Source organism: Choloepus didactylus, assembly GCF_015220235.1.
Source record: "Choloepus didactylus isolate mChoDid1 chromosome 23 unlocalized genomic scaffold, mChoDid1.pri SUPER_23_unloc1, whole genome shotgun sequence".
Lineage (NCBI taxonomy): Eukaryota > Metazoa > Chordata > Mammalia > Pilosa > Megalonychidae > Choloepus > Choloepus didactylus.
Genome location: NW_023637590.1, coordinates 2,572,344 through 2,596,977, shown reverse-complemented (window position 1 = coordinate 2,596,977; position 24,634 = coordinate 2,572,344). Strand labels below are relative to the sequence as shown.

Below are 24,634 nucleotides of genomic sequence, written 5' to 3'. Positions count from 1 at the left end.
TTTCCCTGAGGAAAAGGCCGATGGTGTCTGGACCACCTCTGTCAGCTGGGAAGGCACGTGGCCAGTGTCTGCCGGCCCTTTGCTCCTGGATTGTGTTGCTCTCAGCTCCGGATTCCGGTGGCTTTCTCCTTACGTGTCTGTGGGTTCTCACTTAGCTTCTCCGGGGAAAACCCTGGGCTTCGTCTCTTAGCTTAGCATCTCCAACATCTAGTCTGTGTTGGCTCTGAACTCGCTCTCTCTTGGCTTCTAAGGACTTCGGCAAATTAACTGAATGGGCGGGGTCACATCTCCATGGAAACAAACTAATCAAAAGATCCCACCCACAATAGGTCTGCCCCCACAAGATTGGATTAAAAGAACAGTCTTTTCTGGGACACATAATGGATTCAAACCAGCACAGGTACATTCTCAGAGCTTGACTCTAGAAGCAATTCACAGGTCTGGGGTCAGGAAGGAATATGGAGGCCGGATGGTGGAGCCAGGCGAGGCCTGGCCTGCTCGCCCTTTCTTGGAGGGCTGCAGTGCTGTCCAGTAGTGAGAGGCTGGGGGCCCTGATGGGGAACCCAGCTGCAGAAGAGAGGGGCCCCGACCTTCCTCCCACCTGCTCACAGGAGCACTCTTAGGAGTCGCCGCCAGTGGCAAAAATGCGGCTGTGCCCCAGACGAGTCCTGACCCCACTTCTGTACCTCCCGTGAATTAAGTGGCTTTTCCATTTTTAAATCGTTGGGGAAAAAAAAATCAAAACAGGAATATTTTGTGACACATGAGAAGAGGGAATTCAATTTCAGGATCCATAAATATTTATTGGACACAGCCACACTTGTTCACTCGTGTACTATCTGGCTGCTTTTTTTTTTTTTTAATCTTCATTTTATTGAGATATATTCACATACCACGCAGTCATACAAAACAAATCGTACTTTCGATTGTTTACAGTACCATTACATAGTTGTACATTCATCACCTAAATCAATCCCTGACACCTTCATTAGCACACACACAAAAATAACAAGAATAATAATTAGAGTGAAAAAGAGCAATTGAAGTAAAAAAGAACACTGGGTACCTTTGTCTGTTTGTTTCCTTCCCCTATTTTTCTACTCCTCCATCCATAAACTAGACAAAGTGGAGTGTGGTCCTTATGGCTTTCCCAATCCCATTGTCACCCCTCATAAGCTACATTTTTATACAACTGTCTTCGAGATTCATGGGTTCTGGGTTGTAGTTTAATAGTTTCAGGTATCCACCACCAGCTACCCCAATTCTTTAGAACCTAAAAAAGGTTGTCTAAAGTGTGCGTAAGAGTGCCCACCAGAGTGACCTCTTGGCTCGTTTTGGAATCTCTCTGCTACTGAAGCTTATTTCATTTCCTTTCACATTCCCCTTTTGGTCAAGAAGATGTTCTCCGTCCCACGATGCCGGGTCTACATTCCTCCCCGGGAGTCATATTCCACGTTGCCAGGGAGATTCACTCCCCTGGGTGTCTGATCCCACGTAGGGGGGAGGGCAGTGATTTCACCTTTCAAGTTGGCTTAGCCAGAGAGAGAGGGCCACATCTGAGCAACAAAGAGGCATTCGGGAGGAGACTCTTAGGCACAAATACAGGGAGGTGTCTGGCTGCTTTTGCATTCTGGTGATGGTAGTTGCGGCAAAGACCAAGTGGCCCATGAGCCTAAAACACACACCGTCTGTCCTGTCCCTGAGGAAGTCTGTCGGGCTTGGTCCAGGCAATGCCAGGGGGGACAGGGAGGGAGGAGACGGCCTGAAGAGCCTTCTGACAGAAGACAAGAAGGTTCTGGAAGGCAGGCTGTTTGAGGCACTAAATGTGGCAGCAGGGACAAAAGGATGATCCCCTGCACAGTCATCTTTTTGAAACTCAGTATGTAGGAGACAGAATTTGATTTAAAAACAGCATCACCTTTATTTCCCAGAATACAGTCATGTGTTGAGTTGAAAGCATCGAGCATGAGAACTGCTGTTCTGATACAGACTCTGAATTAAAAGCCAACCTTCCCCCCTTCCCCCCACGAGCACTTACGATGGCAAGCTCATCATTCTGGACGCAAAACATTTCGTTCATCACGGCAGAAGATGCTTAACAACACTGGTAACTAAAAATTCTGAAGGAAAGGCCTTTATTGGCATTGTGTAAGATTTTTAATAACTGGTGTAGTGCACACTTAACGTTACACATTCACAAAATAAAAGTTAAGGAGAAGTTAAAATGCACCTTATGTATTTTCTTCTTCAACCCAAGCTCTACGCAGGTCTCCTCTCCAGGAGAATATGAAGAGGACACCCACAAGCAACCCCAGTGCTAAGCCACAAACTACCAGATGGCAGAAGCAGCTTCCTCTGGAGAACGCACTTACTCTGACGTTAGCAGCACACTTAACGTGGAACCTAAAGTTAGAAGGGCCACTTTTTGGAAGGCACAGTTTGTTTCCAGCTGAACTGTGGAAATCAAAATCCGTCTTAGGCACCTCCCCTGGGGAGGAGGAGTTTGTTGGTCACGGCCCGGTATGGAGGACATCTGGTAGGTGGCCCCAGGCTTGGCAATTGTGCAGCATCTCCATGAGACGTGTTTAAGCCTAGAGGGTCGACTGTTTCCCTTTTGATAGCAATCATCGGGTGAGAAGATTCTGGAGCCTTCTCAAGTCTTCCTTCATTCTCTGTGAACATTCACAAGCAACGTGGCTTTATAAAGAAGTGTAAGCAGCCAGTCCTTTGCAGCCAGGGAGCAGAGTGGAGCCCAGCAGAGGGAGGATGGCTGGCAGCCATAGTGGCCAACACGTGGCTTAAAGGCAGGCTGCTAGCTAAGGCCTTAGAAAGCAGGGTCCGAACGGGGAAGAAAGAAAACAGGTGAGCCTTCCACCCTGTCAGAGGAAGACAATTCTAGAAATGAGGGTGACTCTCCTTCCATATGCTTGGGGCAACACAAAACAAGAAAAAGAAAAAAAAGAGGGGGAGTGATTGGCCTTATCAATGTAACAAAAAAAAGGTAGAATAAGTAGAATAAGTTACTGTACTTCAAGTCAATTAAATCACTAATCCCAGTGTACGGAACACCATTTTGCCTCAGAAGGCCACTGATGATAGATTGGTGGTGGCCTCTGTCTGTCTGCAGTTATTTGAAAAAGAAGTTTAGGTCTAAGGTATAATGACTCATCTCCATGAGTCTACGCCTAACAGCAATAAAGAAAACCAGTTATAATGACATATACGAAAGGTGCCTGAGAAGAAAGAAAACAGAAAACATCAGAATGAGTGGAAACATATGCCAGGCTGCCCCTCGTTCTGGTTTCATGCTTTTGAGCAGCTTTCTGCTGAAAGCTTCAGGGTTAGTTTCCTTTGGCTGCGTATGGGTTTAAAATTGTCCTTTCATCAGTTATCAAGAGACTAATAATGTTGAACTCATCCTACACCAACCTCTCGTAATTTACCTTTGATCACATCCTCGCATCCGGGGATTTTCACAGGGACTCGGATGGGCCTCCCTGTGGGGCTGGACGTGAGCAGTGTTCATGGAAATCTGTCTGCCGATGGCGGCTGTCAGTATTTTCCAGGAGGTCGTGCATCAGGAGATGGAGCTTCTGGAGTGCTCCATAAATACGAGTCACTGCCGTGGAGCCTCCTTTTGCCTTAAGGGATGATAATTTACAGGCAGAGTGTGACTGCCAGTAACAAAGTTCACAAAGGGCGGGGCCACCTTTTAAAGGGAAAACCACTGATGTTTTACAGTTTCCTTTCTTGTCTTAATCAAATCAGTCCCTTTCATCCTCTTCAAAATATTTTAATTTTTTTTCCCCCCAAAAATCCAAGGGTCTAGTGGCTGCACTGGAGGTACCAACACAAAGGAATTCATTTTATCATAGAATCTGATTTTAATTACTGCTTTTAAATGATTCTTTTCGTAAAATAAAAGGAGAGATGGAGCTGGGCTTGCCTTTGTTTCGTAGCCAAACCTGACTGTACGAAGTGAGCACCGTTAGTGGAGTTCCAGTCTGGGAACTGGCGGCAGGGAGCAGAGGGGTGGGCCGTGTCGCCCCCGGGGAGAAGGGGGTGGGGTTCCCTGCTGAGCCAGGAGACCCGGATCCCAAGTGACCCCGAGGCCTGGTCAGGGGGGAGGTGCCCAGAGGGAGTGCCCGGAGGAGGAACCCACCGCGTGGCCACGTCAGCGTGGTGCTCCAGTCCTGCAAACCCCACACGGCCGCCCGGTGGCGGAATCTGCTCCCGACCAGAGTCGGGGATTTAGGGGTGACAGCACCCAGGCCTGCCCAGTTCCCGGCATCACACTGGGCAGGGCTAGTCTGCACTCTTCCTACTACACCACAAGCCAGGGATGGAGGGGCGGGAGGGGACGAGGTGACAGCTGTCCGTGAAACAGCAAAGAGGGCCTACTTGCTCCACTTCCAAATCGAAGGATCCTCTGCCAGGGGCTGGGGAGCATCACAAACAGTGACCTGTGGGGTGCGGGTAGGGGTGGGACGCTGACTGCTAAACAAAAGGGTGGGAAAACTCCCTCCCCAGCCCCGGCCCCTGGCTCACAGTCCCTTAGCGTTCCGACTCACTGTAAGGTCAAGGAAGGAGAGACACAGCACACGGGGAAACCAAGGCTTGGTGGTTCCAAGACAGGAACCCTGCCCGCCTCTTTCCATTTTGGCCCTGATATTCAGGGCTGGGCTCCCAGGCCACTTGGGCTCAGCCGGAAACAAGAATGCAGTAGAAAGAACTAGAGAGGTGCTGGCCCTAAGAAAAAGTGGGACACGCTTCCTCCTAACAATGAAATCTCTTACGACCCGCTCGATTACATTTGCAAACATATTAAATTACATACTAAAATAATAAGTGAAATTTCTTGGGAGTACCAAAAAAAAAAAAAAAAAAAAAAATCTTTCAAATCTTTTCATGGTAACAAAGTGGAAAACCTTCTTTTTAAAGGCGTCTTCAAAGCTGACGGACTTTTCTTTCTGTGCTTTTTATGTTGATGTCTAAGTTGTCCACTTTGCTTGTGAGCCGGTCGAGAATGTCGTCTTGCTCCTCGATCTCCATCTGCATCCCCAGGGCTATGTCCTTCAGGCGGCCCAGTCCTAGGGACAGCTCGTCTGCGGGGCAAGGAAACAGGCCTGAGTGGACACGGCCACCGTGCCCGGGAGGGCTTCTCTCCCTCTCCCAGGGGCTCGGCCACCGGGAGAGTGCCGAGGCCTCTGCCCTGGAAGTCGGGCTGAACGCCAGGGCCATGGTCATACTTTCCAAACTGTGGTCCAGTTAAAAGAAAGTCTGTTGACTCAGTACAAGGTTAGTGTGGGCTGGATACAGAAACCCCCCTCTGCCCCCCAAAGAAAACCATGCTCAGTATAATGGTGTTGGCTCCACCGGTGATGTGACTGACTATTTTAGCTGCCTTTTACCTTCTAGGAGGGTGCTGCACATTACGGGCTCAGGGAGCCACCGAGGGAGAGGCACACAGGGGCCTGGGGACCCTTCCTTTCCTGGATCCCCTCGTGCACCTGGGGGAGCTTTGCCGCCCACCGACAGCAGGCTAGGGGGACAGTGCTCTGCCAGCAAGAGCCCCATGCCCGTGGCGAAGCGCAAGAGTGCCTGCTTTCCTTCCTCCCACCTCCAACCTCCCTGAAGCTGGAGCAAACACAGACTGGAGCGGACAAGACGGGGATCCCTGTTTGCAAACATGTCTGACTGGAGCCCCCACGTGCCCAGGACTCCAGCTCTAGGCCCAGCTCTGGAGAAGGCTGCATCCCACCCGTCTACAGGCGGGGTGGCCAGAGAAGGGGGGACATCTGTCCCTGCCCTGGGGCCAGGGGAGTCTGCAGGAACAGACACGAACCGCTGGAAGCCAACGCCAGGAAAACCCTTCCCCGTGCTGTCAACATTCACAGCTTCCCATGTGGATGTGCTGGGCCACCCCTGCTGACTTTTAGTTCCCAGAAGCGGGCAGGCAGCACCTCCTCCGTGTCTTCCGTGTCCAGGAAGGAGCCAGGGCCTCTGCATGAGCAGGGGGCACAAGCCCTGCAGCCCGGGGCCCCCGCATGGGAAGCAGTGAAGTGCTGAAGGCATGCACCGCCTCGCAGGGGCCCCATGGGGCTGAACCTTGGCGAGCACCACACACCACATACACCACGTGTGGCAAAGACTCAGCTCTTGCGATCTGTTACATCGTTTCTGCCGGCATTCAAGCTCAGACACATGAACGCGAGCCCTGCTTCCACGCAGAGGAAGTGTGGCTGGGTGAGTGTGGGCTGGGGACGTGGCTGCGGGCTTTCTGTGCCCCCAGGTCTGAGTTCTAACCTGACCCCGCTCCCAAGGCAGGGCACGTGCCCCGAGAGGAAGGTGCCCACAGCCACCGGCCACCATGGGCGCATGGGCGCTGGCTTCCTCCTCGGCTGGTTCTCACTCCCTCCTGAGGCTTGCCTGCCATCTGTGATATTTTCACCCTCTCCCAAAAAGTTGTAAAAAATCAGTGCAGCACTCATTTTTTTATGAGGGAGAACACCTCTGGGGATGTGGTCCCTTCCTAAGGATGCGGAAGGCTCACTCAGGGCGGGACCCCAGAAAGAACTGAGGGCCCGGGGGCAAGTGACCTACCGAAGGGACTGTGGCGTCACCTGGAGGGGCTGTCCCAGCCGCGGAGACGAGTCCTGATGCTCCAGGTGTGCCAGAAATCCCCATCCCTTAGGTTCTGTAACAGCGTGTGTGCATGTGTGTGTGTGTGTGTATTTGCACGCGGGGAGTGCCATGCCCAGAGCCGCTTTCTGCTTTGTTTACTGGAAATAGGAAAGAGCCAGAGGAGAGAGTGGGAAGGGACGGTGCGCTGTAAGACCCACTAACTGCTCAACTGGAGATGAAGTACGCCATGAGCGGAGGTGATGGGCACTACTCACGCGGGTGTAGCACAGGCACCGCCAATCTAAGCAGGAGCCCTTTCCTCAATCATCCAGTACGGTCCCGAGCTTCTTCATTTGGTGAAGCCTGTGACCCCGACTCCACCCAGGGGAGCACCTGTAGGGTCAGTCCAGCCCCAGGAAGTGCTTTCTCATGACCTATGGGAGAGCCAAGGGAGGCCAACAGCTACCGCTAGGTAAGTACGCTAGGGGAAAGCCGCCGGGCGAGGGGGCTGAAGGCGGAGGGCACGGCCAGTGCTCACTGCCAAGGGCTCCCGGGGGCTCCCCTCGGCCCGTCTTCCTGCCCCGGCTCGGCCTTCCATCACCTGTCAGCGTCCTCCCTTCCCCCTCCACAGAGCAGGCACTGAGGACTCCTCTTCTCTGGGGGGGAGCCCTGCCTGGGAAGAACAGAGGCTTTCCAGCCCCTTCATGCTTCCCCGGCGTGGCTGGGGTGGGCAGGCGCATCTTGGGCCTGGGAGACGTCCCTGGCTTCTCAGGGAGCCCGGGTGGGGGCACGGCTGCGATGGGGGAGGAGGGGAAGGTGGCACCTGCCTCCCCCGAGGACATCTGGGCCCTGAGCATCTAAAGTCTTAATTCACAGCCAGGGTGACAGCTAGCTCTGGGGACAGAGTCTGTCCACTTACTTATTGACTTACTTCTGCTGATTTCTATATTATTCTAAAATCAGTGTCTTATTTGCGTGAAGTTTTTTTTTTAATGTTTAAAAAGAAAAGTCGATTAAATCGACTGCCTGGTGCTGCTTCAATTTTGGTAATCTAGCCACAAAGCGTGCCCTGAGAACTTTCCCGGTCACGACGTGTGGCAAGCAGCCTCGTCTCCAAGAGCAGCTGAGGAAGCTGTTAAAGATGGGGCTTTTCGGGGAAACTTGGCAGTTTAGGGACGCATCCAGGGTGTCAGTGAAAGAGCAGGACACAAAATAGTAGGATGGGGCGACCCCAAGTACCTGAACAACTGAACCCACACAGGTGACGTGCCCACGAGGAACAGGAGGTGTGGGGACGGCCGGGCACCTGCCCAAATGTCTCACTTTTTTACAACACACATCTCTCTTTAGCAAAGGCGGCTGCATGTTATTACAGAGAGAGTATGCACCCACTTCCCTCATGAGGCCCACATGCCGTGGGCTCTGTCCTGTCCCCCAGACGCTCTGTCATTTGTCTCGCCCACTCTGTGTGGCCACGGGGTAGGGGTGGGGGATTCTCACTCCCAAGCGAAGGCAGGAGGTGGCAGCTTGTTGCAGACGCGTCACCTGATCCCCCAGGACTCGCAGGGACCTCTCGAGGACCAACACACACTTTCCACACACACTCCTGAGGTGGAACTTCAGAGAACCAGCGCGTCCCCTCACTCTAAAAGAAATGATCAGGTGCTGGTCTCCCAGGCCTGGGTATACAGAGAACAGCCCAAGACATCCCCGTACTCTCCTGGAGCTTAGGGTCTGACTGAGAAGACACCAGATCCACCAGCAGATGCTAATTACAACCCAAAACAAGGGGGTGCCCTGAGAGGACAAAACGGGGAGGCCAGTGGAACAAGACTCAGCGCGGGTGAAGGAGGCAGCTGCAGAGGGCGGGAGGAAGGACTCTGGGCGCTGTGGGCAGCAAGGTGGGGGCCGTGGGACGGGAAAAAGCTGGGCCAGGAGGCCCTGTGGGCCGGGCAGTGTGAAGCAGCGGGAAGGGTGGGGAGGCGGGTGGGGAGGGTGCCAGGCCGGGGTGAGAAACCCAGAAGTATTCTGTGTGAGCGGAGGCTGTGGCTCAGAAGGACGCACGGTCTGACTTGGCATCTTTAGACGCTCACCCTGGTGGCTGCAGAAGGAGTGGGCTGTAGCGGCAAGAGGAGCCAGGGCTCCCGGAAGGTTTCCAGAGCCAGCTCCTGGGATCCTCCAGGAGCCCTCAGTGGTGGCTTCTGCCCCTAGCCCCATCATGCAGCGGGGGAACCTGGGCTCAGAGGCCCCGGTGGTTAAGGCTGGAACTGGAGCTGGAGTCCAGAGAGTGACGCGGTGCGGCCCCTCGGACCCCGGGGGACGGTGCCGGCTACTGGGGAGTCCTGACCCGAGGGGAGGGCGGCTCGGCTGGAGGGGAAGCAGGATTGCAGGGAGCAGGCCGGGCCCAGAGGTGGGGAGGTACAGAGTGGGTGCAACACCACGTGGGAAGGGGCGCATGGTGAGACAGGGGCAGGCACCAGGACCCCCAGGTTTCTGTTCTGGGCCCCGGGCCTCACCTAGGTTGCTGTCGATCTTCTGGTGGTAGGCCCGGAGGTGCGGGTTCTTGGGGTAGGCCTCGGCGCTCGCAGCCGAGCTGGCCCCTGCAGCGACGGGGTCTGCCAGAGAAAAGAAACAAACACCGGGAGAAAAGTTAGCTGCCGGCTCTTGAAATACTGAGTCACATGATTGATTTTAATCCAGAAAATGGGTGGGAGAAATGAGGTGGTGGGTCCTGAGGCCGTCTGATGAGAGAGAAAAATGGGGCGTCTGGGGGAAAGGCAGCGGGAGGGGTGGGCTGGGGGCAGCCAGGAGCGAGGGTCCCCAGGGGTGGCCACGGATCCCACCCCGTCCTCAGCAGACCCTGGCCCACAAGCTCTGGAGAGAGAGAGGTTCACGCCGACAGCACTCTGACAGCAAAACTAGAGCAATGGAACCTACGTGGACATGAAAACTCCAGAACGTTCTGAGCCCGGCAAAGAGTAAACCCTAACGGACTAGAGGTAACAGTATAATAGCAAGAATATTGTTTTAATTTTAACAAGGGTCCCGCATGAATGCAAAATATTAATAGGGAAAACTGTGTGTGTGTTGGGGAGGAGGAGAATACATGGGAACTCCTACTTTCTGCAGGGTTTTTCTGTAAACCTACAACTGCTCTAAAAACAAAAAAACCCAAAAAACAAAAAACGCCACCTATAGGAGCTTGGTGGACAAGGCTGGACAACAAGGTTTAAAAATGACATTGTTAGCAAAATGTGATTTTGGACTGATTTTTTTTTTAAATTTTATTTCTGTTCACTTAAGACAACAACAACAAAACTCTTAAATAATGCACATTTGCCCCACGAAATAAACTTCCTTAGCTTCAGTCTGTAAACGCACAGAGAAAAGCCCTTTCTGGCCTCGTGGTCCTCATCTTTCGGGGAAAGTTCTCTTTCTAGATGGAGAGAATTTCCTCCAGCTCCACCCTGCTGAATCCGCTCTGCACACAGCGTCAGTGTGAGGCTCTCATGTGACGACACACTCACGGCACAAATCGAAGCATCCTCTGGTTTCCTGCGACCGTGTTTCTGGAGCTGCACGGCTCCTGTCCGCGTCTCGGGAAGAGGACAGGGCAGGTCTCCCCGGGCCACCTCCCTCTTGGTTTCTCTCCCTTCCTCTCGTGGTTTCTGCCCGCCTGAACGGCACTGTGTCCCCCTCGTCTCTCGTGACCAGCCCTCCCCGCCCAGGGCTCTCCTTAGCTGTGTCCACCGGGTCCGCTCTCTCAGGAGCACCGAGAGCACTTGGGTCCCAGCCCCCTTCCCACCCAGGTGGCAGAAGCACTGGAAGCCCCGAAGTCCCTTCCTGGCCAAGGATGTCTCCAGACCAACCGTCAGACAGAGTTGGGATGATCTGACACAGAACCCACTCTCTTTTGCACAGATTTGTGAGTGTGGCTGCTTCTCTGCCTGCTCGGACTGGGGGATTTTGTTAGTTTCCTACTGCTGCTGCAACAAATGACCGCAAACCCCATGGCTTTCAACAGCACAAGTTTCCTCTCTCTCGGTTCTGGGGGTCAGAAGTCCGGTTTGGGTCTCGCTGGAATGAAATTAGGGTGTCTGGTGGTAATGGGGGAGAGTGCGTTTTTCTGCCTCCCCGAGCTTCCAGAGGCCTTTTCCTTCCCTGGCTCTGCGCTCCTTTCTCCATCTTCAACTCTGACTCTGACACTGCCTCTTCTCACACTCTCCTCCAGTTATAAAGGAGTCTGGATTATACCAGGCCCCCCTGGGTAATCCAGAACATTCTCCCCATCTCAAGGTCACTGATTAGCAACTGCAAGGCCACCTGCAGTCTCACTCACCCCCTCTGTGCCAGGTGACCCCACAGGTTCTCAGGCTACGGGGCTTGGAGGGAGACATCTCTGGGGCCATTATTCTGTCAACCAGAGCAGTTTCCCTGCAGGTGACTTTTTGCTACCAGAGAGCTTGGAGATGCAGAGGGCAAGAACATATGGGACTCAGGCCCCCCATATCCCTCTGCCACCCTCTCTGGGAGAGGGCAGGACATGCCCCACCCTACAGAACCCCAAGCCCTCAGAGAGCAGTGCTGGGTCCCTAATGCCCCTCCTCTCAGCTGCAGAAAGCCCCCCACTGCTTCACGCTGCTCAAGGCCCAGGCTGAATGCAAGGCTACCCCCAGAATCCCGGGAGAGTGGGAGCGCAGGGCCCCACAAACCTGAGTCATCCAGCTTTCTGAGGTTCGGGTGGCTGGCCTGGTACTTCGCCTCCTGTTCTTTACTTGTCATGATGGCTTCTTTCAATCTTGAGAGAAAGGAAAAATAAGAATTGTAAAAAGGGAAAACCCCTCTGGCAGTGCTCCTGGTCTTTTCAAGCAATGCTTCGTGCAGAAAATCAAATGTCCCCCCGTGATAAGCTACTTCCCATCAAAGCCATGCCCCTTCAGGGCTAAGTGGCAGTGCTTGCGACGTGGGGGGTGGTGTCTCCAACAGCCCCATGAAAAAGCCTGTAGGAAGACACACACGGGACACAGCAGAGTGCCAACCACGGGCTGGCCAGCTCCCCACTTTCCCAAATGTGCTCTGCTCCTGGGTTGTCGCAAGGAGGGTGCATGCTTAGTCCGAGGCAAAGCAACATTCCGACTTGTCCTAGGATAATTAAATACTAGCCAAATATGAGGACACATTTGTGTGCTGGAAAAAGCCCACAATCCTCCAGTTGGGAGAGAAAAATAGTGACAGATATTCGGAATTAGGGCAAGCTGGAAAATCTGAGATGAATGATTATTATGGCCAAGCCACAAAAAGCCCCCCAAAGTATAAAACCTCCCAAGTCCGGCCGGTGCGGCCTTCGAAAGCAGACGCCCCAGCCACCCACCTGCTCCCTGTCGGCAGATCCCTCTGTAGTCCCAACAGCCTCATGGGTCTGCTCTTTCTACCCTCATTCCTCTCCAAGCCCACTGTGAACTTCAACTAGTTCTCCAATTGCTCCCCTTCCGTGCCCATGTCTCGATCAGCGTGGTGACCACACAGGTGAACATCGCTAGCTGGCCTCTTAACACTTGTGTACTTCACTAGCATCAGTTACACACTGGAAAAATAGCTCTCTATTCCAGAATTGAGAGAGGGAGAGAGACAGTGAGAGAGAGATGGTTATAAACCTGTATAATAACAGTATGTCAGACATTCTTCTGGGTTAAAAATGGAAGCAGCAGGCACAAAACCAAATGAACTAAGGAAAAATGGAACGAAGACCCACCCATGGCCAATCGATTTTTGACAAGGGCGCCAAGTCCATTCATTGCAGAAAGAATAGTCTCTTCGACAAATGGTGCTGGGACAACTGGAAATTCACATGCAAAAGAATGATATGGGACACGTACCTCCCCCCATATATGAAAATTAACTCAAAATGGATGAGTGACCTAAATTTAAGAGCTGATACCATCAATGTATACAAGGAAATACAGGAGGAAATCTGCAGAGACCTTGTAGTAGGCAATGGATTGTCAGAGTTTACACCAAAGCAACAGAAGAGCAAACAGGTAAGTTGGATTTTATCAAAATTAAAAACTTTTGTTCTTCAAAGGACACTATGAAGAAAGTGAAAAGACAACCTACAGAATGGGAGAAAATACCTGGAAATCATATATCTGATAGGGGTTTAACAGTCAGAATATATAAAGAACTCTATAACTCAACGACAAAAGACAAACAACCCAACTTTAAAATGGGCAAAGGATTTGAATACACATTTCTCCAAAGAGAATACACAAATGGCCAACAAGCACGGGAAAAGATGCTCAACATCTTTAGCCAATAGGAAAATGCAAATCAAAACCAGGAGATACGTTTCACATCCACTAGGACACGTCTTATTAAAGAAATACAGAAAATAAGTGTTGGCAAGGATGAGGAGAAACAAGAATCCTGTATCTGTTTGGCGGGAGTGTAAAAAGGCACAATCGCTGTAGAAAACAATATGGCATTTCCTCAGAAAGTTAAAGATAGAACTACCTTGATCTGGTAATTCCACTTCCAGGTATACACCCAAAATAACTGAAAATGGGGACTCAAAAAAATATTTGTACACCAGTGTTCATAGCAGCAATATTCACAATGGTCAAAAGGTGGAAGCAACACAAGTATCCATCAGCAGACAAATAAAATGTGGTGTATACACACAGTGGAATATTACTCAGCCATGAAAAGGAATGAAGTGCTGATACAGGTGACAACATGGATGAACCATGAAGACACCATGTTGAGTGGAAGGAGCCAGACACAAAAGGACAAATGTTGTGTGATTCCACTTACATGAAATACTAGAGTAAGTAGAGTCACAGAGAAAGGAAGTAGACTGGAGGCTGCCAGGGGCTGGGCGGTGGGGGGATGGGGAGCTACCACTTCATGGGTACAGGGCTTCTGTTTGCAGTGACTGGGAAAAGTTTTGGTAACAGATGAGGGTGATGGTAGCATGACATGGTGAGTGTCATTAACACCAAAATGGGTAAAATGGGAAATTCCATATTATATATACCTTACCACAACAAAAATTAAATAAGAAAAGAGTCTTGGTTGGGCATTGCCTATAGCCCTTTTAACCATAAACCTGATATTAAAAAGTTGTTTCCAGATATTGCTCATTAAATGTTTTAAACGGTATTAAAACGAACAAACAATCTGAATGAGGGAAAAAAGGCTGGAAAGAAACTAAAATTTAAGTTCTTATGTTATGGTAAGTAGAGTGTAGGTTTCCTGTAATGTGGCCAAATTACTATAATTTGTTTGGTTTTCTTTTTTCTTTTTTCTTTTTTTTGCCATATTGTTCTTATTTAAAAAACAAAACCAAAAAACTGAGACACGTGATGTGAAACGTGAGCAGTGATAATCTATTTTAGCAGAAACTCCGTTCTCTTATCTCCGAGCACGCGATACTCCAACACCTGCTGAAATCTCACGCATGCTTTCATTATGTTTCCAGACAACATTTTTGAGAAAAATAATCTGAAATTTTACAATTAAAATCAATGGGAAAATTGGCTCAGGTTTGGAGAAGTTGGCCATAAAGACTTTTTTGGGCAAAAATTCCGTGAGGTGTGTCCTGTCTGTGCTGACTAAGCTTCCTGAGATGAACATACTCTTTCAAATCGTGTAGTAGAAAAACGCCTGTTGATATAAAAAGATGTTCCTTACTGCGTTACGAAGAGGAACACGGTGGGGAGATTAAGGTACCTATCGCCTTGTTCTCTGACACCATCTGAAGATAGCCTCTAACTGAATTTAGGAACATGGTCAACAGATGATACCTTCTTATCAACATTTTGTTAACTGTTCTATTCAGTGATCTCCAAATAAGCAGAAGCTATTTTCATTCCCACACAAAAAAGGGCTCCATTTTTAAAAAAGAGGGGAAAAAAAAAAAGAATATAAAAGCCTTCTCAGTAAGTAGCTTATAGGGTCCCTGGATGGGTCCCTTCAAGGCACCAGACGTGGCCTGAAACCCCACGTTCTGCCACGTCATGCCCGGTGGCTGGGGACGGGCTCACCTGCTGCTGGGCTGGGGGGCGAGGGTGCCGTTCTGTTCGGGTGGCGGCTCCACTGGCTTGGATTTGAAGTAATTGACGAGCCCCCCAAACACACTCTTAATGCTGTTGATGTGCCTCTGACTTGTCTTCAAGTCTTGGTCCATTTTGTCCACCATCTTCTCTGTGCGTTCCAGGACTCCTCGCTGACGGACGAGCTCCTGTGGGAAAACCAGAGGCAGCGGCGTGAGGCCCTTGCCCACCCTGCAGAGGGCCATGCCCAGCGGGCACGTCACAGACCCATGCAGAGCACACGCAGGGATGGGCACTGCCATGTGTGAGGGGCACACGGACCTTTCGGACAACACCCTCCTCTGTCCCTCCCTGCCCTCGAGTCCCCTTTGCCTTTTGCCCATGAGAGATGGCTCCCAGGACCGCAACCATGTGAAGATGCACAGAAGTGCGCCTGTGGGGTACGAGCTTCAGGGCCCGGACAGACAACAGACCCTCACTGTCCCCCCACTCCTGGCTGCCCTTTCGGGCAATCTCCTGGGACTGCCCTGCGGACTCTGATCGTGTCGTCTTCTTGCTCAAATATGGGACTGCTCGTTAGGCCACCTGAGCCACCTGGCTCTGGTCACGTCTTCAAACCCTTCCTCTATTTCACAGGCCCTGGTGTCCTTTTGGGGCCGGGTTAGTGTCGATTCCAGGTTTGTCCATGGCTTCGGCTTTAAAACTCTGGTCTCAGGGCTGAAACTTGTGCCAAGGGTGACCCTGTCGCAGAGCCCTTGCACGTGCTGCTTTCACCGCCTGTAAAGCTTCTCATCTAGCGTCTGGTTTGCTAACGCTGCCGCTAAGTAAAATACCAGAAATGAATTGGCTTTTACAAAGGGGGTTTATTTGGTGACAAATTCAAGGCCATAAAGCGTCCAAGGTAAGGCATCAACAATTGGGTACCTTCACCGGAGGATGTCCATTGGTGTCCGGAAAACCTCTGTTAGCTGGGAAGGCATGTGGCTAGCATCTGCTCTGGGGTTCTGGTTTCAAAATGGCTTTCTCCTCTCAGCTGCAGCACCTCTGGACCTTCTATTTGTGAGCTTTTATAAAACTCCAGTGAACTAATCAAGGCCCAGGCTGAATGGGCGGGGCCACACCTCCATGGAAACATTCAATCAGAGGTCACACCCTAACCAGAGGTGTCACTCACAGTTGGGTGGGTCACATTTCCATGGAAACAACTTCATCTAATGATTCCAACTTAATCAACACTAATATGTCTGCCCCCACAAGAGTTCATCAAAGAACCTGGCTTTTTTGGGGAGACATAATATATACAAACTGGTACATCTAGAGACCTGCATGGCTCACTCCCTCTTTTCATCCAGGGCTCTGCTCAGAGGCCACGTCCTTGGAGAAGCCTTCTGTCAACACCCCCTCTAAAGTAGAACCCCACCGTCCGACATCCCTCTCCATCCCTCAACCTGCTTTGGTTTTCCTTACAGAACGCAAGCTCCACGAGGGCAGGGACTGCTGTGCCTTCAGTGCCTGGTTAAGAACTGATGCACGTGTAGACGACACTCTGCAGCCCCAGGAGAGCTGACAACTCTGGCTGCAGGTGTGAGCTCACCCCAACAGCCACCCTCTGCCTTCGTCTGTGATGCACTTGCTTCTGCCCTTACTTCAGGATTTAGCTGCAGTCACCCCAGGCACACCCCCTCTCCGTGATCCGCCTTTCCAGCTGGACGATTCTCAAGCTTTTTATTCTACTCCATGAGGCAGCCTCTACCCTTGGCTGCCTTCCCCTGCATCTTTTACTCTCCCTCTTCCTGAGGCTCAGCACTTATACTGAGCCACACCGATCACCTTCAGAAGGGTTCTCTCTTGGTATAAAAACCAAAACCAAAACCAAAGTGATGAACAATTTTTACAAGCACCCAGAAAAATTGAGGATAAAATTGAAACTATTATACAATCGTCAGGGCCTTCTGCAGGTACGCAGGTATGAATCGAAGGCTTTCCAGGGATACAATGGGCATTTAGGAACCCACCGAGTCACTGGAGATTAAAAACATACACTGCACAGTTAACCCTTCCACGTCACGACTTCCTCCATACATCGCAGGTTGGCATAAGAAATTAATGGGAATTTCTGGGGAGTTTTGTGGACGATGCAGACAGCAAACAAAGGCTACACCACCAACTGCAGAGCACTGGCATAAACCACAAGACCCGCATCTCTTGCACACAGAAAGTGCAACATTCTTTTGGGTGCAGGATTGTTATAAAACAGGGATTCCTTGGACTCTGGCTAAGAGTCTAGATGCTAAGTCCTTACATGATTCCCTCAAGGAAAATGAAGGTGAAAAGACTGACTCCTATAGACTTTGAGGCCAGCAAAGGCTGGATTGAAAATTTTAAAAAATGGTTTAGCCTATGCAATATAGAAGTAATGGGAGAGGTAACGTTTCTGCCCATCAGGAGACAGGGATTTTCCTGAAATCCTGGAAAAAAAAAAAAAAAATGCAGATTTTCCAGATCATGGGGATGCTACACCCCTAACCCCTGCGATGTGGAAGGGATAATTGTGTTCAGGGAAGAAGCTAAAACATCAGTGGAATTTACTATTAAATTCTGCGTAACTCTTATTGGAAATAAACTTAGAACTGCTGAACTTTATAGCTCTGTTTTCACTGGCTCAAGAGACGTGACTGGGAAAACAAAACAAAACAAAAAACCCCAAAATTCCAACAGGCTTTTTTAAGTAAAAAAGAAAAACAAAGATGTTTTCTGGACTGTATCACCTTCAACATGTCAAGCAAATATTGCAAGAGTGAATTTTCAGGAAAAAAACACGAGCTACTGATTTCTCTTGAGTTTGGGCTACTTCCAACACCTCGTCTTCATCATCTTCACATCCATACGGGGTAAGCCTTTTCTGGAACAAGACGAGGATATAAAGAAAGAATAAAATCATTGTTCTCCTGGCTTTCACGTTTGAGTGGACATATTTCTAACAGTCCAGTCCCACTTTATTTCACAAGCTGCCTAAGGCGGAAGAATTTGAAGCTGGTGAGCTGACTGGGGCAGCCTGGGGGGACGCTCATCCCCCTTCCGTGGCCCCTGCACCTTGATTTCTGAGAGTCGTGAGGATGATGGAAGTCCAGAGAGACACACGAGGCAGGCTTGTCCAGCCAGGCCACGGAGAGCGCGTGCCGCACATTTCCATTTGCTGATGGGCCCGAACCTGCCGGTCCCCGGAAGCTGGTGTCCACTGGCTGTGATCTGCCAGTCACGGGGCCAGAGTGGGGGAGAAGTTCTTCCGGAGGAAGGAACTGGACATAACGTGCTCGTGATCTAATCCCACCCAGTGAGGAAGGAGGCCTGGCAGAGAAAAACCACGAGGCCACATAAAAGCCAGGAAAGCCGGCAACGACCAGCTGGCAGAGCCAGGCTACTGAGCCGGACCACACCCCGGTCCTTGTGCCGGCCGGCCTTGAACGTGCACGGTGCCAAGGCGCGCTCCCGGGGCCCAGGAAGAGGGGAGGGCCGGGGCACCCCGTGATCCCGCGTCCTCTCCCTCCGTCACCGTGGGGATGGGAGGTGCTGGTGAGAGGCGGGCAGGCTCTAAAGGCCACACACGCAACGCGCTGAGCTCAGGTGCTGTATTACCCATGATTCCCCCCATCTCCTCCGAGCCCCCAAAGGTGATTTCTAGGTTACGGGAAAAGGAAGCTGGTCAGCGAAAGCATTTGGCAGTGCTCATAGCACAGTGTAGAGGGAAGACACAGAGGAACTCTGGGTAGAGCAGGGGAAGCAGAAACGTGGCCAGATGGGGACACTGTGAGAGCATGCCTGGCCCACGGGGATTCTATCCAAAGGTGCAGCAGGAGCTGGAGACTGCGGGTGTGTGTGTGTGTGAGTGACGTGCCATCTGAGTTCTCAGCTGCTGGCAACACTGCAGGGCTGGGTCACGTGGAAGATGGGCTGGTCCCCACTTCCTTGAGCTCACGGTCTCCTGGGGAGACAGCGAAGGAAGCAGCACCCGCACATGTGATAAATGCTCCATCACAGCGAGTCACCCCTGCAGTGACACCTCGCCCAGCTGAGGGGCGGTGGGGGCAGAGCTGAGAAGTGGGGTGAGGGTGGGGTGAGAGCTTTCCGTGCAGAGGAAGCAGTGGGTGCAGTGGCCAGGCGGGACTGGCTGGAGGAACAGAGAGGAAGTGGGGCTGACAGCAGTGAGCGGAAGGGGGACCCCTGAGGGACGGCTGGCAGGGCCTGCCGAGGGCAACAGACGCATTCCTGACATCAGACGGGCCTTGCCTTCCCTGGCAGGATCACATTCCGAGCTCCTGACGGAAAGGCGTTGGTTCTGATTCCAAGGTCAATCTGGAGGTGACTGGGTGAAGCCAAAAATGTGAAACGTCTCAGTCTGGTGGCTGCCCTTCCAAGCGAGCACACACATGCCAAACACCGGTGGGGTGCACGTGTGCAACCAGCTCCACCTGCAGCGCTGGCTGACGCGGGTCTCCGGGAGCAGGACCGGCTTCAGAAACACACACAGAGCCCCGAGGACCAGGCTTGGGGCTCCCCGCTGTGCGTGGGTGGGCGACCTGGGTGCAGGCTCTGCCCACACCTCCCCGTACTTCTCAGCACAGCCGCCCCAGCCAGGGAGGCTGGTGGGTAGGGCCCTCTCGGTGGTCAGCAGGGGAGGTGCCTGGACTCATGGATGGCTCGGACACAGGGTGTCAAACCTGCCTCAGCAGTGACAGGCCGTCCTCCCAAGGCGCCCTGTTACAGCTACAGGGCCAGCAAGTTTGCCCGGGATTCCAGAACTTTCCGACAGCCTAATTCGATCATTGACGGTTCATGAGAAATTGGGCTCACTTATCATTCTAAAAAAATTAATCAAAAAAATAAGCACGGAGTGGACCTACTGGAGAGCACGTGGGCCAATGATTATTTTCTATGGGAGCCCAGGGGACCGTGAGCTGGTCGTCAGGAGGTGGGATTTCATCCACACCCACCTGGCCCCACCTGGCTTTCCCACTGTAATCTCTCCTTGGCGCCCAGTCCTCTGTTCCCTCACCTTCCTTCTCCTCCCCAACTCCCCTCCCTCAGGCCCTCCCTTCCCGACAACCCTCCGGAGAGCACCTTTACAGAAAGGACGCAGTGGGGGAAGCCTGTCAGCTCCCAGCGTAGAGTAACCATCTGCTCCTGCTCCCGGGCTGAGACCTAGAGCTACTGAGAAGTCGCCTGGTCTGGCAGCTGTCGTTCCCCCTCTGTCAACTTTTCCTGCAGGACTGGGCCGGGCTAAGAAGTCTGGCCCAAACACTGCCTCGGAGGACAGCTCTGGTTCGGAGTGGGGACAGGTTCTGCTTGAAGACCAGCTTCCTGGAGAACGAGGGCACCGTGCTGGGGCGGCACGTGTATGGTAAGCTACGGGGCATCCTGAATGCAATGGCTGCAGCGGCCTCTGCTCCTGGAACACGGGGGAGGCCTCTCTCCCAGCTCCCTGCACCAAATGCCCGGCCTGGCTCGGGCGACTGCTGCCGGCTGGGAGGTGGCGAGGGGTCCCTGCCCGGGCCCAGGTGGAGCACTGCTGGCGTGGCTGGTGGTTGTGTCACGTCTGAGTCTTACCAAACCCCACTCCCTTTGCTGTGATACCACCGGGTCAACCATTCAGGCCCCGGTCTGGAGTGAGCAACTCCAACGCCCTCCCCTGGGGCTGGCTACATCGAAAGGTCACCTTTTTGATGAATATGGCATGGCCATTTGAAAAACAAAGCAAAGCCATTGACTGTGGTGCAACAACCTCCGATCCCATTAAGAGTGTACAGAATGCTTCCACTTACGCTGAAAAGACTGTAAGTATGTCTTTATATGTCACCTCTCTCCAAAAGGACACTTAAGGCTCTGCTGATACCTGGCTGTCCTAGGGGCGGGGGTGGGAAGCAGATGTCATACCCTTTTGCACGTTTTGAATTTTGAACGCATGACTGCATTATCTCGTCACAAAAAATAAACCTTTGGAAAAGAACAGGAAAAGAAAAATCCTGCCATGCTTGACAAATACGAAGAGAAATAAGTGACTCAGAGGACCCTCTCTGTTTCCGTACCTGCGCTTAATGAGCCAGTGAGAAACAAAACCTTGCCGGGTTTCTCAGTGAGAAAAGGGCAGCTCTCCTTCACTAGGGGTGACCCAAGTAATTTTTCCTGCTTGCTGCCAAGCTAGGACTGAGTACCAATCTTCCCAACCTAATGTTACTGGTAAACTCCTAGTGCTCTATAAAAATCTGACACTTTGTGGCACTTTGGCATGACACATGGGACTTGTCACCCACACTGTGGAGAGTGGCAGGAAAAGCTCATCTATACCCCCCTGCTCCCCAACTCTGAGGGGAGTGGATGAGAGATTCCAAACCAGTTCGCAGAGCACGGGTTGAGTTGGGGTGTTGACTGGTCCTGCCTCCTAAGGCCTCAGATAACTGAAGGCTGATTCAGTCCTGGAAAAATTCAACGTGTAATCATGCAGATGAGGGAGCTTGTCACCTGCTGGTCACCTGAGATTGTACCTCTCTGAGCAATGCCCAGCCGGGCCCAGCCCAAGCCTCAAGTGCCCAAGGTGCCACTCTGTCTTCTGCTCTCATGGTTCCCCTCGCACAGGGAAGGATCTCTGGGGCAGGATGGCAAGAGTGTCTCCAGAATACGTGTTAAATTCAACACGTACTAATCAACTTGCAACTGTTACACCTTTGGCTCTCCTGGGTTCTGAGGCCTGACCCTCCACACCCAAGGCTCCCAGGCCGTCCCCTTCAGCCCCTTACCTCCAACCCACCCCGTCCACTCCTTCCTCACTAGAGCCCAGGAGTTCCATTGTGGGGCCGGGGCCTTTTGTGCGTTCTTCTCTCCTCCCTGGGCACATCTCTTGTCCTCACTCTTCTTATCCAAACCTCAGCCTTAAAAGCCAGATTCATCTTCGTCCTCTACCATGATGTCCTACAGCAGAATACTAGGATTCCTCCTTCATTTGTTCTCACAGCTTCCAAACCGTTCTCAGCTGGCTTCCAGGGCTTGGGATCTTCAAACAGGTAAACCTTCAGGCTCTCTTCCCAAACCTAAGTCAAGACTTTCCATTTAGACTCAAACCTAAACTACCTCTACAAGGCTAAAGACAGAAAGATAGGCCAACGAGGAAGACAGGAACGGGAAGAAGTGGGGAAGAGAAATGACCCAACAAAGCAGCAGTGAGGAAAGGATGGAGGTGACTATTTGAGAAGTTAATCAGTACACCTCAAGACTGTCCAAGATCACAAGTGATTGGGTCAGGAAGAAACCGGCCAGAAAAAAGTATGAAGAGACCAGTGACAATACTTTAAGGTCAAGCACTGCATTACAAAGCTACAAATGCTTACAACTCATTCTTCTTAGCTCATATAACAGTAATCTACCATTACATTTTGGTTTTTACAACTTTTTTTCCCTCTGCCGAAACAAAACTGCATCAGGAGGAGGCTGAGAAGAGAATGTGATGTGCAAGAAAGGAACAATCCCCAATTAAGATCCCACTCTCTGAAACCTTCCATGCATAGGAAACAAGAACAGACAAATGTGAATTGGAGCACCAGCCTTCCAGACCCTCCCACCACCCTTCGGATTTGAGAAGTAAAAGTATTTAAGTACCGACCTAACTAGGCCCATAGCTTGCCTGGCAACTGTTTACACAGACACGGCTGTTGACTCCTACTGGCCAGGCAGGGAAGGATCAGGGCTGGGGGAAGAAATTAAGGCTTCAGGGAACCACAGGACACCTGTTAAACATACGGACTTGCTCTTTTTGGGTCCCTCGGGAGGAAGGACCGAAGCCCCAGGTCCAAGCCCAGGAAATCAGCGGAAGAAACAGACCCTCCATTTCCCTAAACAAGCCCTTCTCTGCAGTTTACCTCTATGAAAAAAACAAATTAACTACGCGGACCAGTGGGTTGAAGGGGATCGCCGGAGCAAGCTGCCTCTCCCGAGCACTCCAGACGGGCAGATCGTTACACAGTTAACAGATTATTACGAACGCGCAAGAACCTCCTCCGGGGCCGTTCGAGCATCCCCAAACGACCCGGAAACCGAGCGCCGGGCCGGGGCCTGCTCCAGGCTCACCTCGCAAGAGGCCACCCCGACCCTCTCGGACTCGTACACGAGGGACAAGGACTTGCTGGTGCTGGCGGCCGAGGCCTCGGCCCTGCGCAGCACCTCCTGCCGCAGGCTCTGCTGCCGGTCGCCGGGCCCGTCGGCCAGGTCGCGGGGGTCCATCCAGGGCGCCGGCCGGCCGTCCTCGTCCTCCGCGTCGTCGTCGAACGGGTTATAGCTTTTGGGCTGGGCCGACATGGTGCCGGCGCCGGTCCGGGTCAGGGCCGGAGAGCGGGGTGCGCGGCCCGGGAGGAAAGCGGCCTTCCCGGACGAACAGCGGCCCCCGCCACCGCCGACGCCGCCGTCCAGCACCGCGTCTCGACGTACAGCCTCCTTCCGCCCGACGTACACCGGAAGCCCCGCCCCCGGAGCCGACCATCGCGCCGGGCCGCTGCGGGGGGAAGGATGGAACCATCCGGCGCGCGCAGCCGCAGTGACCTCACGGCTTCTCCCCTTCCCCGCTCGCAGCGATGGAACCGCCCCGTGGCCACGCCCCACCCAGCGTCGGCTACAGAGACGTCACGTGGCGGGGAAGCCGGATGCGTTCGCGCCTGCGCCTTGAGGCCGGGGCGCGCGCGGGCCGGGCGCGGGGAGCCGGTGGGCTGCGCTGAGGCGCGCGCGATGATGGCGGCGGCCGCGGCCCGGGGAGGCGGTGGCGGCGGCGGCAGCGTCTCCAGCTCCCAGGCCGGCGTCTCGCGGGGCTTCTACTTCAACACGGTTCTCTCCCTGGCCCGCTCGCTGGCCGTGCAGAGACCGGCATCCCTGGAGAAGGTACCCGCGGCGGCCGCGGCTGACAGGAGGCGGGGCGGAAAGTGGGGGGCGCGGGCCGCCTGTGACGGGCCGGGGCTCTCGAGGGAGGGAACCGCGGGTCGCGATGACGCCGTGGGGGGAAAGGGTCGTGGGGGAGGGGGCCGGGGGTGGGGGCGGGGGTCCCTGCGCGTGGGCGGGCGCGGGCGGGACGGGCGCCCGGGGCAGGGGGTCGAGCCCGGGGGCGCCTGTGTGACCTCGCTGGGGCGCGGGTGGGACGCGGTGGCAGGAGCCGGGGACCGGGGGTCCCAGCCTGGGGCTCGGCTTCCAGCATCCCCTGCTTTTCCTGCCGTGACCTTGGGCAGATGTCTTTCCTGACCTGGGGGGGGGCTCCTTTCACCAGTTCTGTTTGCTGCAAGGGGTTGTCAGGAGGAGCAGACGAAACCGCGGATCTGGAATCGCTTTTTGATCTGCAAAACGATTGCGCGTTAGTCTGTGAGGCCGTGGGGGGCGGCGTTAGACTGCATAAAGTATTTTTATTTTCTCCCTTTTATTTTCTTCTTTTTGAAGGAGAAGGGGAGATATTGGCAGGGAACCCTCTTGGCAGTGGACAGAAAATTGAACTGGGGATTGCTTCCCAGGAGAAAGAAGTCGTGCCAGAGGAATTCTGTGTTTTGGGAGGTGAAAAACAACTCAAAGATGTGGGATGGTGGAAAAAAACAGATTTTAGAGTCAGACCTGGTTGGGGTCTCTGCTTTGTTACTTACTATCCGTGTTGTCCTGTGCCAGTTATTTCAACTCTCCAAATATCTGTTTCCTTGTCAGTAAAATGAGGTTGATCATGAGGATTAAAGGAATTAGTGCATAGAGTGTCTCCCACAGCAGGTAGGCACAGGGTGGCTGTGCTTTCTTCCTTCACCGCTAAGTGATGCGACGCTTTACGGTGGTGTTAGCACTGACTGGGTGGGATTATTTTCCCCGTGTCTGGGCAGGTGGAAAGATGGTAGGAGAACAGCAGTGGCGCCTGGAGACCTGCCTGCAGTGGTAGGGAATGGTTTTGTGGCTCT

The 24,634-nt window shown here is 52.8% G+C and overlaps 2 protein-coding genes across 6 annotated transcripts in view; one reads left to right on the top strand and one right to left on the bottom strand.

Annotated features, from left to right (window-relative positions):
- Window positions 1–1,896: 1,896 nt before the first annotated feature.
- SNAP29 (synaptosome associated protein 29) lies at window positions 1,897–23,152 on the bottom strand. Of its 3 annotated transcripts, none has more exons than XR_005214881.1 (6): window positions 22,791–23,152; window positions 14,667–14,863; window positions 11,337–11,422; window positions 9,141–9,239; window positions 3,444–5,105; window positions 1,897–2,672 (listed from the first exon to the last, which is right to left on the bottom strand). XR_005214881.1 is itself a non-coding variant. In XM_037823494.1 (6 exons), exons 1-5 carry the CDS (start codon window positions 23,016–23,018, stop codon window positions 4,948–4,950), a joined length of 768 nt encoding a protein of 255 aa, XP_037679422.1. In that variant the 5' UTR covers window positions 23,019–23,152; the 3' UTR covers window positions 1,897–3,641; window positions 4,929–4,947. The 3 variants fall into 3 exon arrangements, 2 of the variants coding, with proteins under 2 accessions (XP_037679422.1, XP_037679420.1); XM_037823494.1 differs by having other exon boundaries at window positions 1,897–3,641; window positions 4,929–5,105; XM_037823492.1 differs by having other exon boundaries at window positions 1,897–5,105.
- PI4KA (phosphatidylinositol 4-kinase alpha) overlaps window positions 22,543–24,634 on the top strand; it is a 106,452-nt gene continuing 104,360 nt past the window's right edge. The window contains exon 1 of one of the 3 annotated variants that reach the window (XM_037823487.1): window positions 22,543–23,591. In XM_037823487.1, coding sequence (XP_037679415.1) covers window positions 23,226–23,591 — 366 coding nt within the window. In that variant the 5' untranslated portion in view covers window positions 22,543–23,225. The remainder of the gene's footprint in view (window positions 23,592–24,634) is intronic. The other 2 variants (XM_037823485.1, XM_037823486.1) reach the window with 2 other exon arrangements.

What these genes read in the sequence shown, in the direction of transcription:
- SNAP29 (XM_037823492.1), bottom strand. Translation starts at nt 23,018, where the DNA reads ATGTCGGCCCAGCCCAAAAGCTATAACCCGTTCGACGACGACGCGGAG. An exon ending in CAGAAAGCTGGATGACTCAG is followed by an intron (nt 9,240 to 11,336) that starts GTTTGTGGGGCC and finishes TTTCTCTGGCAG; the next exon opens with ACCCCGTCGCTGCAGGGGCC. An exon ending in GAAGATCGACAGCAACCTAG is followed by an intron (nt 5,106 to 9,140) that starts GTGAGGCCCGGG and finishes CTTGCCCCGCAG; the next exon opens with ACGAGCTGTCCCTAGGACTG.